This window comes from Ictalurus furcatus, chromosome 18, assembly GCF_023375685.1.
Source record: "Ictalurus furcatus strain D&B chromosome 18, Billie_1.0, whole genome shotgun sequence".
NCBI lineage: Eukaryota > Metazoa > Chordata > Actinopteri > Siluriformes > Ictaluridae > Ictalurus > Ictalurus furcatus.
In genome coordinates, this window is record NC_071272.1 from 6,239,030 (window position 1) to 6,255,762 (window position 16,733).

Here is a 16,733-nt window from a genome sequence, read left to right on the forward strand (position 1 = left end):
ATTCTGAGGAGCGTGCAATTTTTACAATTACCGCAGATTTTCCACAGCTTCGGGCCAAGACGCGTCAGGTGACGTCATCAGGACGTGCGTTCAGCCAAAACCCTCTTAGATTCACGTGCGTCGAACACGAGTACAGCTAAAAGGTCTCATTTACCAACAAACGCCGCTGCGAAAGACCTCGCAAAACAATTCCGTGCGATTGTGACTTCGCCAATTCGTGTCGTTTTCCCATTTAAAAAAAAGTCTCAAGTCGCATCGCAATTTTTTTTTAAAAGCCACAGCAACACAAGCATTTTTGGACGCGACAATCACACACAAAAAAAAAACCCCTCAGCGGAATCCTGTACGAACTGATGGAGTGTTTTCTGCTTTACTGACATGACTTCTGGCCGCGCCTCCTTCTCTTCTTTCCTCAAAGCCGCAGGCAGTACTATTGACAATAGTTAGGAGGCGACGATGTCATGTTGCACACGAGCCAAATGGAATTAAAAGACAGAAGTACCACGGGTTCATGCGAAGACATTTCTATGAAAGTCAGCAAAACACTTGATTTGTCGATTCTTGATTTACATAAACAGCCATGTTGTTTTAAAAAACCTGGAGTTTTTCCATTTTAAGCTCACATTAAGCACACACCGTCCTCCCTTCCTAACGATCGATCACACATTCGACTCTCACACCACTCTGAAGCACGAGTCCATCGATGACCGCGATTAATCTATACCTCACTCGTACGGGGTCAGCGCCCGGCGGGTCAGTGGAGCCATTCGCTCTTCCTGGTCAATCCCTCTGTCCCGCGTTCACCCGCTCAGGTATCGATTTCACATCTGTAGACCTTCTTTCCATGTCTTCTTTCAGTTCTGAGCAATTCTGTTGGATGCAGAAATTCATACTTGCGTGAGCAGTCTCGCATGCGAGTGTATAAGAAGCGGAGGTGCGCTGTTCTGGGACACATTTATCACTCGTCTGTTAGTTTCTCGTTGCATTTTGTGCACCAGAGAAACCTCTGTAATTATTGTGGTGTGATGTTTTTGTCATATCACTGTCCTGTACTGTAGTTTCAGTGTTGGTCAGAATATCACCACTATTATTATTGTTGTTGTTGTTGTTGTTGTTGTTTTAGACGTTTGTGTGCGGTGTTAACTTGTAGTCGCTTCTCCGAATGAGAATTGTTCAGTGCTGTGCTGGACTCTCGGAGTGGCGCAGACCTGCCTGCCCTCAGTGCCGAGGTGAATCAATGAGGTCCAGACTCCCTCCATCAATAATCTACAGCTCTGGCACCAGCTACAGCCACCAGGTCACTGAGGTCAGTGTGTGTGTGTGTGGAGGAGAGAGACATCAAGATAGGAATACATACACATGGAGGAAAAGGGATTGTGTGTGTGTGTGTGTGTGTGTGTGTGTGTGTGTGTGTGTGTGTGTGTGTGTGTCTCTGTGTCCATCTCCTAGGAAGAAAAAGTCCATGTCTGGATGAGACAAAAAAAAGTGTGTGTGTTTGTCTTTATCATAGATGTTAAGCAGAACTGTAATGTCATTATCTGTCTGTGTTTGTCCAGACTGCAGGGTCACTGAGGTGAAAGTGTGTGTGTGTGTGTGCGCGAGTGTGTAGATGGGTTCTGATTTGGAGAGAGAGATAGAGAGAGACCTGGAATGCTCCCCGGTGAATATTTGTAGTCGGCGTGTGTCCGAACTCCTGGAGGCCGCCACGACGTCATTTATTCGCAGCTCGTAAATTGAAAAAGAAAAGAAAATAAAGCCGCCGCACGGTTCCATCACCTAGCCCGAGTGTAAACGTGGATCCGCACAGACACGTTTACGTGCGCCAGAGCTTCTCGAGCAGCATGTTGGAGAAACGGGGATAATACGTCACCCGCAACTGAAACCACGAACACCGTGTTCTTCCTGTGTGTTTCCCTTCTACAGGGGTTTGTAGTCGTGTCGCTCACACGCTGAGGACACCACAGGCTGCACGATGGGAACGTATTTGGAGTATAAATATTAGCTTAATATGTGATCATGCAGTAAATGGACAGCCATCTTGGGGTTTTTGTGTGTGTGTGTGTGTGTGTGTGTGTGTGTGAGAGAGAGGAGGTGAAACCATTTTTTAAATTTTGTTTTTATCCTTTTAGTCTACAGTTCTTCACACCCAGCTTTCTAAAACCATCCTGAAGTTAAGTTGGAGAGAGAGTCTGCAGTGTGATGCTCACTCTATCATTTAGTTATGATCTTTATGTGGGGAAACTCTAGCCAAGGTCCTTTACGTAATAACTCTGCATTCATTAACTTTTTTTTTGCCCCTCCTTGTAATCCTTGTTGGAGGTGTAATGGTGTGAGTGGTCTGTGGAGCATATAAGATGGTGTGTGTGTGTGTGTGTGTGTGGCAGGCCAAAGGTGAGCCAGGTAAGCCAGAGCCGTGGCGAGTGTCCGTGTGTGCGCGTGAACGAACACGAGACAGGTTATTCTCAACGTGTTTATCACGTCTGTTGGGATACAAACGTGTGATAAATTAAAGGAAAAAAGCAGCTGCGCTGTAGGGGGCGTTTTTATTTATTCCACTTTGCTTCAGTATGATTTTTTTTTTTTAATTGGCTTGTCTGCTTAGAAGGAAGCTTCACCGGAGAACTTCTGCTTGATTAGCTTTCGCCACGAGGAAGCATTTCTATCCAGGTGGGCGTGGTCTCTATCAGGATGATTCCACCCCTCCAGCAAGGCATGAGGGCTCACTGAGCGGTTTGACGAGGATGTAAATGATGGATATTATACGCTATGGCTTTCACACTTGCCAGATATCAATCTATATATATATGTGTGTATATATATATATGACCACTCTCCATCATCATCATTGATGAATCGACGCTGTAGTGCGTTAGCTTGTTTTCTCCTTTAATGTGTCCCTCATTTGTTTGTCTCATAGCTGCAAGAACAGCGCACGCTCCATCACTGCATAAACAGAGACCTCGCCTCCTACTTCTGATATCACATAATCTCGTCATGACCTCCATCACGTCGCAGGCGGAACACCGCTATCTCCTTCCGATATCGCCACCGCTTCGGCCACTTCCTTTACCATCTCGTGGTGTTTTTCACGTCGCATTGTTCATGCTCTTGGACCAGAGTTACGTTTATAGACGCGATGCTAGGAACCGATTAGTCAGATTGCTTCACATCCTCGTCTCTGGACTGCCGTTTATTTTCCTTTCTCTGCTCTCTCGCTCCAGCGTTCCGATTCGAAGCTTTCGTTCTATTTTCAGTAACGTTTCAGGTTTAGCATTCATGTATTCAAACGAGGACAGACGGAGAAACTAGTCGCTTTCTTCTCCGAAAGCGAATCACACGGGAGACAAAAACGGTGTTCTGGTAAACGAGTTTTTTATTTACTAGCAGTGATGTTTTGATAGGAATAGTTGAGGTCGTAAGTTTACGTACACCTTGTAGAACCTGCGAAATGTTCATCATTTGAAAAAGAAAATAAGAGAGATCATAAAAAAATTGCTTTTATTTATGTTATTTTATGTTAGTCCCTCCCTGAATAAACTATTTCGCATAACAGATGTTTACATATAGTCCACAAGACGCAATAATAACTGAATTTTACACAAAAGAACTCGTTCAAAAGTTTACACACTCTCGATTCTTAATGCTGTCTCATTACCTGGATGATCAACAACTGTTTTTATTGTTGTTTTGGGATAGTAAAAACACACAGTATCCCGGTAACAAGAATCAAGCGTGTGTTGTTTTATGTATGTAGCGCACAACATGTTTCTTCACAACACCTTAAATCCAACGTGGCTCCTTTTTACGGTGTATATGCTCACTACTTAGGGTATTGTAGTGTATTCAAGCAGGACTTTTTTTATTTTTTATTGAAAGGAGACATTACGTATTAGATTCCAGAGTTGGGACCCGTGTTTGTGGCGCTCGTGGCTCTGATTAGTAGTAGTCGTAGGTAGAACATGAAGCTTTTTTTTTTTTTGCAGCCTAAAACCTCAGCGTCAGCAGGAAACGGCAGAAAATGGTCACTTTGTTTTTTTCTGTTGATGTTTGTTTTTTATGGGGTTTGTTTGCTAATCTTTTTGCTCAGGTTTGGCTCTGACCGGTGGGGCCATCATGTCTAACCACAAGTCATTAGCAGTGGAGACAGACATCCCAGCTATGCCACACACACACACACACACACACAAAAGTGCTTAGTTTTATATTGGACTGTACGTGACCATGGGAAATAAATTTTTTATAGACAGACAGTCCGTGAACACAGTCAGCATGCTACACACACACACACACACACACACCTAAAGCTTCACACGGCGTGCTGTGAACGATCCGTGCTCCAAGGCGTTTGGAGCCAGTGTGTTTCTCGTGTCTGATTGATTACTCCGCACCACTCATGACCACATGACCTCCAGCTGACTGAACGTACAAGACCGGGTCCGGGAGAGTGAGACACTGATTACAGAGACGCTCCGAACCCGACATGTTAATTAGGGAACACTGCGTCCTCTAGATGGGGATAAAGATACACTGAGGCCTGGTTTCTCTGCAGCAGAGCTAATAAATGAGATGTGCGACTTTGATTCTCTCTGTGTGTCTTTCTGCCTCTCCCTGTGTGTGTGTCTCATTCTTCGTGTCTCTCCATGTGCCTCTCTGTGTCTTTCTGTCTCTTTGTCTGTGTGTGTGTGTGTGTGTGTGTCTGTCTCTCTGCGTCTGTGTTTCTTTGTGTCGCTTTGTCTGTGTATGTCTTTCTGTATTTGTCTCTACTTTCCTTTGTCTGTATTTCTCTGCATCTATGTGCCTCTGTGCCTCTTTGTCTCTCAGTGTGTCTCTCTGTACGTTTTTCTGTCCATCATTGTCCCTGTCTGTCTCTGTCGCTTTCTGTGTATCTTTCTGTGTCTCTCTGTGTGTCTCTTGGTCTTTCTCTGTCTCTGTGCCTCTCTCTTTGGTGTGTGTGTGTGTGTCATTGGAGCATCTACTCTCCCATAATGTCCCTGTATGTGTTGGAGTAGCAGGTGTTGTGTAAAAGCCTGATTTCTGTACAGAATTGTAAATGATAAGTAGACGCTTTGTGTCTCGTATTCGGGTTTGTTCGAAATTATTAATCGGCTTCCTAAGATAGACTCGCTCTTTCTGAAAAGCAAAACTACGTGGGAAATACGGGAGATGGCTATTAGTCACTGTCAGTTAAATAAATAAATAAATAAATAAATAAATAAATAGCGGTGCTGTGGTCCTTGAGTCACAGTTTGGGCTTCCATCACCCTGACCGTGACCTTCATCCCAGGGCTTTTTAGAGGAAAACCCTGAGGCCAGTGACGGATCTGATGAGCCGAAATCCAGTATTAAAACACAGGAATTGCGACACTTCACGCGTGACTGTCTCTTCCCAGAGCTTGTTGAAACTTCATGTGGCCTGCAGCAACGCTTTCCGTTACTCTGTATGATTACTGTGCAGAAGTGAAGGTGTGTCTGTCTTTTCGGTTTCTTTCTCTGGAAATCGGGTGCAGTTGGAGAAATGATCATTCCTTAGATGTGCAGCGGATGTGAATGAAATGTTCTGTGGCCTTTAATGAGTGTTGGGGGAAAGATGAATCCGATGGGAGTCCTGTGTTACTTCCTCTTACTCCAGCTAAAAGCATGCTGAACATACACAACCTTTTATTAACATTCTCTCTCTGTGTGTGTCTCTCTCTCTGTTTCTCTGTGTGTTTCTCTTTCTCTCTGTTTCTCTCTCTCTCTCTCTCTCTCTCTCTCACTGTCTCTCTGCCCATTTCTCTTTCTCAATCTGATTCTCTCTGTTTGCCACTTTCTGTCTCTATTTTTTCTGGCCATCTTTTTCCCCTTGTGTCTCTCTCCATCTTTGGTATTTTCTCTTTATCTTTCTCTCTGTCTGTCTCTCTTTCTGTCTCACTCTTTCTCTCTGTCTATCTTTTGCTTTCTCTCTCTATTTGTCTATATCTTTGTCTGGCTCTTTCTGTCTGCCACTTTCTGTCTCTCTCTTTCTGTCCATCTTTTCCCTTTCTTTCTCTCTCTCTCTCTCTCTCTCTCTCTCTCTCTCTCTCCCTCCCTCTCTCTCTCTCTCTCTCTCTCTCTCTCTCTCTCTCTCTGCTTATTCAGGTGGGCTATGGAGCGTGTTTACGTTGGGAGGAGCCAGCAGCAAGCCTGGGGTGGAGCAGGAACACAACCCATTACCGCTGTCCAATCAGAGCCTGTTATTACTGCTCGTCCTGGCCAACCTGACAGACGGCGCCGACTGGCCGAACCCTTACAGACAAGCCATCACCTGCTTCAAAAACACACAAGGTCCTCTATCTCCTCCATCTCAAACAGCAGATCCGCCGTCCTGTACATCGCCCGAGTTTATTCACTGTCCCGCTTTCCCTTAATGCTCAGCAGATAATGACCCATCCTGTACATTAGCATAGCGCTCCGTGCCCTGTGGAGCATCAGCAATGGGAGGGATTCCTCGTTTCTGAGACAAGGACAAAAATACCATTAACAAAGTTGTTATTTACTGAAAGTAGTAATTACACACAAGCGCTATGTTTGGGAATGGCAGCAACTACAGATAACTTTAATATTCCGTGGCACAACTTTTTTGAGGATTTCTCAAACATAACAGTTTTCCCAGTAGCAAATGTGTCTACTTTGTTTTTTTGTTTGGTATGCATTAATTGTGTGCGCGCGTGTGTGTGTGTGTGTGTGTGTGTGTCTCGCAGATACGTCCTCTATCCCATCTCCGCAGCCTCACGCGTTTCAGATCAACTTCAACAGCCTGTACACGGCGCTGTGTGAGCAGCAGAGGTCGGACCAGGTGACACTTCTGCTCTACACGCTGCTGCACCAGAACCCCAACATGAAGAACTACATGCTGTCCAGAACCGACATGGAGAATCTGGTGAGCATGTCCTGGCGTGTTGCATTCTCCATTCCGATTGGTCAGAAGGTGCTGATTTTCATTTTCTATAACAGCAGCAAGTTCAAATCGATGCACTCGTGCTAATATGTTCATTTCTATGGTAACAGCATACAGTACAGGTTGTGTAATAATAACAAAGGCAAACGTTGTCGGTCAGGAGATGTTTATTTCCACGTTTAAGCAAGGAGTCTCCAGCATCAGCGCTTTGGACTTGTTTCGCGGATGTTCTGTACCGTTAAACGCGACTATAAATGGATAAAAAGGCGTGTCGTTATGACGTGTCTTTCATTGATGCGTAAAAACGGAAAAATAATCAGCTTCAAGTGGCGATGTCGTTGATTTTATTATCTCTCTTTCTCTCCTCAACAGGTGATACCAATTCTGGAGATCCTCTATCATGTCGAGGACAGAAACTCCCACCATGTTTACATGGCCCTCATCATCCTCCTCATCCTCACCGAGGACGACACGTTCAACCGCTCCATACACGAAGTGGTTAGTGCGCACACACACACAGGTTTAATTGTCCCATCTGTTCCACCTCAAAAAGCAGTTTATTTTCTAAACATTTCATCACGTAGACGAGTTCTCGACCCAAACACGGAGTTAAGCCGGGCAGATTCACGCACACTGCACCCTTGTGACCCGACACCATTATTGTCGCTTTTTAATTAACAGCCAGTCTGAATCACTGCCGCCGTCGCCGTTTACGCCCTACCTGTGTAACAATACCTTTCGAAAGCATTTCCTGTCCTGACTTCCTGGGCTTTAAGGAATGTTTCAGGTATTGTTTGTAATCCATCATGGTGTCCGTGATGATTAGGGTGCAGCAATATTTGTGTATAATCGCTCCGCACCGGCTTTGCCTCATTTTTTTTTTTTCTTCTTTCCTCCAAGACGTGCGAACGCTGTCCTGAAGCATGTGAGTGTGTGAGACTGTAGTGCGAAGAGCGTGTGTAGCATCCAAACAAAAACACCAGTTAGTCAGGCGTGTGTTGGTACGTAAACAGTGAGCACAGCTGTACAATTTATCAGATTTTTATTTATTTATTTTTTTTAATCCAAATCTTTTCCATGTACGTCGGATGTTTATATGAGCCGGTCCGGACGGGTGAACGTTTCTGTCGTTTTGACCTCGTGTGTCTGTAGAGCAACGAAGATCGAGCGTATTGGCGTGTATATAATATAAATATTTTGCATATAGAGTGTGTGTGTGTGTGTGTGTGTGTGTGTGTGTGTGTGTGTGTGTGTGTGAAATATAAATATATATTTATTTCTTTATTTCATTTCTTCAGTGTGTATATATATATAATATATACACACCCAGTATCTCACAAAAGTGAGTACACCCCTCACATTTTTGTAAATATTTGATTATATCTTTTCATGTGACACCACTGAAAAAATTACACGTCTCTAACATCCACCAGCTCCGTGATGTCGTCATGGAGGAGTGGAAGAGGACTCCAGTGGCAACCTGTGAAGCTCTGGTGAACTCCATGCCCAAGAGGGTTAAGGCAGTGCTGGAAAATAATGGTGCCACACAAAATATTGACACTTTGGCCCCAATTTGGACATTTTCACCTAGGGGTGTACTCACTTTTGTTGCCAGCGGTTTAGACATTAATGGCTGTGTGTTGAGTTATTTTGAGGGGACAGCAAATTTACACTGTTACACAAGCTGTACACTCACTACTTTACATTGTAGCAAAGTGTCATTTCTTCAGTGTTGTCACATGAAATGATATAATCAAATATTTACAAAAATGTGAGGGGTGTACTTACTTTTGTGAGATACTGTGTGTGTGTGTGTATATGTATGTATATATATGTGTATATATGTGTGTGTGTGTGTGTGTGTGTGTGTGTGTATATATATATATATATATATATATATATATATATATATATATATATATATATATATATATATATATATATATATATATATATATATGGTTAAAACTTTCTCATATTTTTTTTGCTATTGGAATAGCAAAAATTCATTTGTTTGTGAATCTCTGCTATAAACGTTATTCCCTCACTAGCGAGTCTACTTTTATTTTTTTTCTCTCTTGATGTTAATAAGACAAAAATAACCCCCCACAGCAAATTGATAAACTGCTCTGTCCCGAAGACTTTACGATTCCAAAGCACTGACGCTAGAGACTCCTTAAAAATATGCTAAATAAACACGTCCTCACTGGACACTTTTTAAAATCTGTGCTACTGTTTCATAAATATTGGCACCACTTCAATGTGGTGACTCTCTAACCTTTACAAATGTGTTGTGTGTATCTTTAATGTGTGTTGTAGTGAACAGGTTTGTTGTGTATGGTGGCTATCAGGCTATCAATTTTTTTTTCCTTTTCACCGTCTCTCCATCTACCACTTCCCCTTTCCTCTCAAACTCTTTCATTCACACATTACATGCTTTTATTTGCTCTATTTGTACTTTTATGGGGGTTTTTTTCTCTCGAGAAAGAATTCTGACCAGCAGTGATTGAATGCTGTCTTTGCTTCTCTCTTTCTCTTTGTGTGTGTGTGTGTCAGACGCTGAAGAACATAAGCTGGTACACGGAGCGGGCTTTAACAGAGATTTCACTCGGCAGTCTGTTAATCCTCGTAGTGATTCGCACCATCCAGTTCAACATGACCCGCACCCGGGTAAGACTCCTCCACACACTACCTGAACTATTTATATTCCCGACAATACGGAGCGATAGGAATAGAAGAAAACAAAGAAAAAATGGTGGGGGGGGGCGTGCAAGGGAGCACATTGAAGCCTTTGAACATCCAAAATTCAGGTTTTCTGTTGCGCTGCATTACAGTGTACTGATTTTTATGAATATAAATCTCACGGTTAAATTCTTAGTACTTGAATTCGCAATTTATTTTTTTTGCGGGGGTGGGGGATTATTTTCATTCTGGAATTCAGGTCGAGCCTATGGGTCGAGTACATGTGAACACAAATTCTGATCGTTTTTATGTTCATGTTATTTTTTTTCAGGATAAATACCTGCACACAAACTGCTTAGCGGCTCTGGCCAACATGTCTGCCCAATTCCGCTGCCTCCACCAGTACGCTGCCCAGCGCATCATCAGGTGTGTGTGAGTGAGTGTGTGTGTGTGTTAGCTGGCCACTGGCCAGTTTCACAGATGGCCTTATCTGCATCGATCCAGAACCCTGGTCGAAAAGAGCAGCACGGGGAACTAGTAAAACAGACGTCCATACATATACTCACAGCACACACGAGGAAAATAAACATGTTTACCTGCCGAGCGCCGTACACACACGGCTCAGATTTCAGCTCGCGATGTTCCCGTCCCTAGTAATGACTCTCAATGTTTGTCAGATCTTATTTGTCGGAAAATTGAGATGCATTATTCAGCCATTCATCGGCAGCGTCACCTGAGCACGATGAGAGCTTTTTAATGTGTAAAAGCGTATTTATTTATAAGAGGAATTCAAGATTTTTTTTTTGTTGTTCATGAGCTTCGCATCCAAAGAAGCCAAACTCTGAAGAACATAAGATGTGAACACTTATATGCCCCTTATACTACTAATACTTTTTTTTTTTTGGATACCAGGTGGAAAATTGCGATGTCTTTATTTTAAAGTGACCAGAAAGAGAGACCGAATCTGAAATGAAAGGGCGGGGGGCGGGCGTGGGAAATCGCACTTGAATTATGGTAGTCGACGCTCTGCAGCGGCCGTGCTGCGTTATTGGAAAGATTTAGTGCATGCCGTGTTTAGAAGCTGCTCTTTCACCTTTTAGTTGTCATTTTGTCTTTTGCGTCTCTGTGAGCTTTTCCCTTTTATGGAGTTCTGTGGGTGTGACTCTAAGCTGAGAATACTCTTGGTGATTTTTGGCATGTAAATGCAAATCAGCCTTCATGAAACTTTTGTCATTTCTTTTCATGAAAACATTCACACCCATTGTTGCGTGTATTGGTACACAATAAGCGAAAATATGTCCAACAATGTGTACAGTTCTTCAAGTCAGTAACCTGTTGATTTAGATTTTATAAGTGCAGTAATTATTTGGGAAATAATAATAATAATGTCACGAATCGCTGCTTTAAGGAACTAGCCTTCTGAAAGTTTAACGTCGTCGTACATTCGTAAAACCGGAACATTGCAGCAGCGTTCTTCCAAACACGTTCTTCCAGAGCTTTTGTAGGTCTTTAACGGCGAGTTTGTTTGTTTTCGGGTACGTCTGAGTTACTACCCGTATGATTTTCCTCGTCTTCGCTAGCCAGATTTGCCATGACTTCATTCGGAGGGAAGAATCCAGCCCTGAGATGAGAGCGTAGCATGCTAGCAGGCGTCGAGTGTTGATCGTATGCCCTCATTCTGTCTGTCTTAAACTCGAGTGTATGGACGGATGTAATGTGGAAAATAAGAAAGCATCATGCTATTGAATTTGTTTGACCATCCCTTTTTTTCCCAGCGTCGACCTTTTTCCATCGCTCATTGTCTCTGGCTGAGGAGCCGGCCATCCGCTGCCAAGGTGGATTAGCAAGACGGCAACGACGTGTCGGTTATTGAAGGAGCGCACAGCAATGATGGCAACACCATATTTGCCTTAGCAACTGCCCTTATGGCTGCGACACAAGGGGCCCAAGCACCCTAATTACACATTCCAGTGTTGGATTAGTGCTGCTAGCGGTTAGCTCGCGACACGGTCTGCGATGTGGCAGATTTGGGTTTCACTAAGGTTTTTCATGCTGTGTATTACATACATTACAGCCACTTTTATAGAAACCCATTAGAGGAAAGTGTAGCAAGGGTTTCTTACTCGAATTAGGAAAAGCAAACATTTGCTGGCACTCATTAATAAGTGGAAATGTTTTGCTATGCTAAGTGTTTGTTTCTTTTAAAAGCTCTAGTTTGGTGCTAGCTGAACTTTTCCTTTTCTCTGTGCGTGTGTGTTTTGTTTCTTTAGTGATTGTGTTGGTGCCCTGCTTTTCCTGTTCTGGTGTTTAGTTTGGCTCCTGTGTGTGTGTTTGGTGTTGGGGTGTGTGTGTGCCTCAAGCGTAAGAGCATTTTCATTCTCTGTATTCCCCAGCTTAATCTGTGTGTGTGTGTGTGTGTGTGTGTGTGTGTGTGAGACCTGGACTTCATTAATAATTGTCAAACAGCGGACCAGCAGAAGATCCCAAAACATCAACAGCTACAACAGACATGAACACACAACTACCCTCGTTTTGAAAAACATAGGAAAAACACTGTGATGCATACTGAAAGACAAACACAGTCATTTGATGACTACACACACACACTCGAGGCATGGCAGGACTGTTATAAATGTAACGTGGCTGTAGTCCACTTTCCACTACCCGTTCCAGCCGTTTGCCAAGAAGCACTCTCTGCTTTCCTGTGCGCCGATCAGCTCCAGAGTTTTACGAGGCAGAGCGCTTGGCCGTGCATCACTCGTTTCTCCGCTCCCAGTTGCTTCAAGATCATGGAAATTCTTTGTTGTCGGTTTAATCACGGCTGTTGCGATGCATTAAACTTGCGATGGTAGCTGCGTCGGACTTTACGCTGCTAAAACGTTCCAATCTTGTTCTGTAAAAATGAACCGTAAAAAAATTTGCTCAGACGAAAACTAATATATACACACACAGCTGAAAAGTTATGTGCTTCCAACTTTGTGGTAACAGATTTTTGAAGAAGCACACACAGGTGTGACGGTCAGGCGTCCACATACTTAGACGTCCACATACATAGACGTACAGCATGCATGGTTTAGTAGTTGGATTAACGTTATGCGGTATCAAGTATAACGCTTAAGTGTGAGCAGAAAGCACGAACTCTTTCCCGTTTATGAAGAACGTCCGGACTGTTGAGACGGTGAAGTTTCCTGAGAGTTGATTGGAAGGAGTCTCCAGTCTCGGTGCTTTGTAACAGTTATACACCTATTATTTTTTTATTTTAAGCTGTTACCGTAGAAACAATGGTGTATTTGAATGAGCGCATTAATACAAACTTGTGATTTATTTATTTATTTATTTATTTATTGGCTTGGCTTGTACTGTTGGGTCTACTGTCAGAGCCTCTGTTATAGACAATGAAGCGACTCCTTCTGACCAATCAGAATCGAGCATTCAACAGCGCTGTGCCACATGGGGTGGCAAACACCCTGTAACTGCCGTATACACAACCACATACATGTGCAAGAACACAAGAAGACAACAACTCTTCTCTGGCTCGAGTGTCTCTTTCTTGCAATTTTGTACTAATTAATTCTCAGAACAAATCGCTCTGCTAGTTGAAAGAGCACAAAAACGTGTGCTATAATCGGTTATTTAGAAACATTTGGAAACGTAACGTTCGGCCGTTTTTTCCCCCGTGTAGATCCAGCAGCTTTTGGAAGGTATTTGGGAACTTGGTCTTTGACGCCCGGGCGCTGCCAAAATCCTGATTGCTGCTCCGCTCTTGCGGTCGAGTATTAAAGCGGTTTAATGACTCCAGTCTGTCCAGACGACGTTTCTTCTTCTGCGCGCAGGAAGCGAGAGGAAACGCGAGGCCAAGTCGGCATTAGTCGTAAAGGATGAGCCTGAGCCGGACCACACACTCGGCATCGCGTCCCTCTCACTCGTGTGAATAGTGCTGACCTTCTAATCTCTTTGTGCTGCATATCGGATTTGTCGAAACGGTGTGCTGTACATGGCAGCATGATATCAGGAGGGGAGGGGGGGCGATGGGGGTGCTGGAGGTCGTTCCGGAAGAATTTATTTTTCTCTTTCTACTGGACGTGTCAAAATCAGCATGTTTCTCTTAATAATAAGCTCCCTGATGTGAAGTCTCCATTTTCAATGTTACACGCTGTCGCTTACCGAGCGTCTCGGTGCCGTTCGATCAAAATAAAATGCCGTTTGTAAAGAATCAAACAGCATTCCATATAATGTCTCTTGTTACCGCAGATATGTACAATCACGTTACCGAGAAACTGCAAATGGAGACTCCTTCCAAAATTTCCACCCTCTCACACCCTTTACACACGTTTTTCTTTCGTTAGGAGCAAGCTAGCTTCATCCAGACCCTCCAGGAGTTTTCGCCAAATCAAGTAAACGCCGCGATATTCGGAGGAGCTTCACGGTTATCAAAATTATCGCAGATTTTCTGCAGATTCGGGCCGAGACACGTCATCACGACACGCGTTCAGCCAAAGCCCTTTTCGATTCACATGTGTCGAACATGAGTACAGCTAAAAGGTCACATTGAGCAACAAACATCACTGCGAAAGACGGCGCAAAACAATTTCACACAGTCACGATTTCACCAATCCGAGTAGTTTTCCGTCAAAGAGTTCTTCAGAATCCTGTACCGACTGATTTTCCTCACAAAACAGTAAACTTTACTGATGATTTAACAATAGCAATATACAGCACTATACAACTCATTTAAAGGTAAGAAGCACCTCCTTCTTTACTATTAATGCCACGTTAATTCGACGTCACTGGCTGAACTCAGGGTTGAGGAGACCGTTCCAAGTTCCTGAGTAGGAATTCTCAGTTGAGGGTGTGGATTGTTTGTTTGTTGGTTGGTTTGTTTGTTTGTTTTTTCCCTAGTCGTAGGACGGAAATTACGCATTACAACTTCTAGTATTACGCAGCATTGGTATGAGCGTATTAATGTGGCTCAGATGGTAGAGTGGGTTGTCCACTATCGTAGGGTTGGCGGTTCAATTCCCAGCCCACATGATTCCACATGCTGAAGTGTCCTTGGGCAAGACACTGAACCCCAAGTTGCTCCAGATGGCAAGTTAGCGCCTTGCATGGCAGCTCTGCTACCACTGGGGGGGTGTGTGTGTGTGTGTGTGTGTGTGTGTGTGTGTGTGTGAATGGGAACCAGTGTAACACGCTTTGTAGAACCGCTACGGTTAAAAAAGCGCTAAATAAGTGCAGACCATCTATCATTAATATGAACCTATGATTTTTTTTCCTTCAAATCCCATTAGTCTCCACTTCAGACGATACTCTGTCTTTCGTACACTTTTCTGGCTCCAGCCTTCAGAACAATGACGGTCGCATTCTGATTGGCTCTCGCACGTCCTTGTATTGTATCTACAAGCTGCGATGAGTTTATTCCGTGCCCCCATTTATTACATGCCAAGATTTAAAACAAAACACACTCACAGAATCAACTGTAGTTTGTCAGAGCGTTAATTCAGATACCATCAGCTTTCGCGATGATGGAAAAGATGCGATGACGATGATGACAAACAAAATCTTTTTCCAAAGATGATCAGATCTCCCACTGATTTCTATTTTATATTCTTTTAACAATTACAAACTAATCTACATCTACTGAGCTCTTAAACTTAGCAACGCGCTGTTTCTTATTATTATCTTCAGTTGCCTTTCTCTCTCTCTCTCTCTCTCTCTCTCTCTCTCCCTCTCTCTCTCTCTCTCTCTCTCTCTCTCCCTCTCTCTCTCTCTCTCTCTCTCTCTCTCTCTCTCTCTCTCTCTCTCTCTCTCCCCGTGCTGTCTGGCACTTTCACATTTAACACCCCAACAGCTTAGGTTAAAAAAAAAAAAAACCCAGAATAAAACCCCAGTTCCTCAGTAAGGAGCGGATGATGCACACGGCGACGCTCGTGCTAATGATTTAACGGCTCTCCCGAGACCTGTTTGTTAGGCTGAGAATTTTTTTTTCTCCCCCACTTCTAGCTCTTTTGCACTTATTGATTTTGTAAGCGATGTGTGAATCAGTCTAGCAGTTCATACTAATTGGAACATGTTCTGGATCTCATTCTCCTCGAACCTCGAATGGTCGAATATTGACCATTTTGATCTCGGATGCATTCCGCAACGCAGTCGTGACAAATCGGCGTCTCGGTTTTAACCTTAAGATGGACGGTTATTCTTACTAACGTACTATCGGAGGATCGCTGCCTGACTTTCTGCTCCGTTTTTATTACGTGTTTGGTTGTTTACCTTCTCACACAAAGCTGTAGCGAGAGCCGGCCTGTACATTTCAGAATTGCAGCAGTTTGCTATTGGGTCTTTCTTAAAATATATGGTGGATTTTTAACTATGTCTTCATGTTCTATTTGGAAATGGAACGAATAAAGGAAATTCCTGATCGTTTAATGTAACGCCATTACATTACTTTAAGTCGGTGGAGTAATAGTCACTGGTGCCATCAGCACAATTTTTTTTGTTGTTAAAAACAAATCAATAAAAAAATTAACAAATAAAACTTTTTATTTCCGAGACAAATTGAAGGTGTAATTCTAACGACTCGTCTAAATGATGCGAAAGGAAACTAGAATCGTGTTTGGACAAACTCTGCCGGTGTCGGTTAAAACGGCCGCTCGTCGTATCTGAACTTTGACCCTGGAAGTACAACTTTCTGCGATTTTTAAACCAGCTAACACCAGTGGCATGCAATGCAAGGTCGAATGTTTTTGAATCATTTATATCGTTATAACCGTTTATAATTATGCTGATTTCTGTATTTGAAAAAGTGATTTTGAAGTCATACGGTGACGTTTGTGACCTGAAACGTGTGAACCCACGTCATGAACGATAATTAAGGGACAGGTTTGTTACTGCATTCTGAGAAGGACCGAGATGGTTTGTGTGAAGCGAACGTAAACGCTACCCTTCAGTGAACTGGCTTTTTCCAAAAGGGGATTTGTTTTGTTTTTTGACTTTTTTATTTTAGTTTAAAAAAAAGCAAAAAAGCAAAAAAAAAAAAGCACTAAAGCCTTAGCTCTCGGGCGTCTCCGTGTCCTCTAGCAAAGGCTCAAAAATCATACAAACTGTAGCTGTATTCACTTAGTTGTAAAGCATAATGCTC

At 43.2% G+C, this 16,733-nt stretch overlaps 1 protein-coding gene across 1 annotated transcript in view; it reads left to right on the forward strand.

The window, feature by feature from the left end:
* The window catches only part of dym (dymeclin), a 70,902-nt gene that overhangs the window by 19,488 nt on the left and 34,681 nt on the right, over positions 1 to 16,733 (forward strand). Inside the window, exons 8-12 of the mRNA XM_053649042.1 lie at positions 6,118 to 6,303; positions 6,720 to 6,898; positions 7,289 to 7,414; positions 9,473 to 9,586; positions 9,930 to 10,024. Coding sequence (XP_053505017.1) covers positions 6,118 to 6,303; positions 6,720 to 6,898; positions 7,289 to 7,414; positions 9,473 to 9,586; positions 9,930 to 10,024 — 700 coding nt within the window. The remainder of the gene's footprint in view (positions 1 to 6,117; positions 6,304 to 6,719; positions 6,899 to 7,288; positions 7,415 to 9,472; positions 9,587 to 9,929; positions 10,025 to 16,733) is intronic.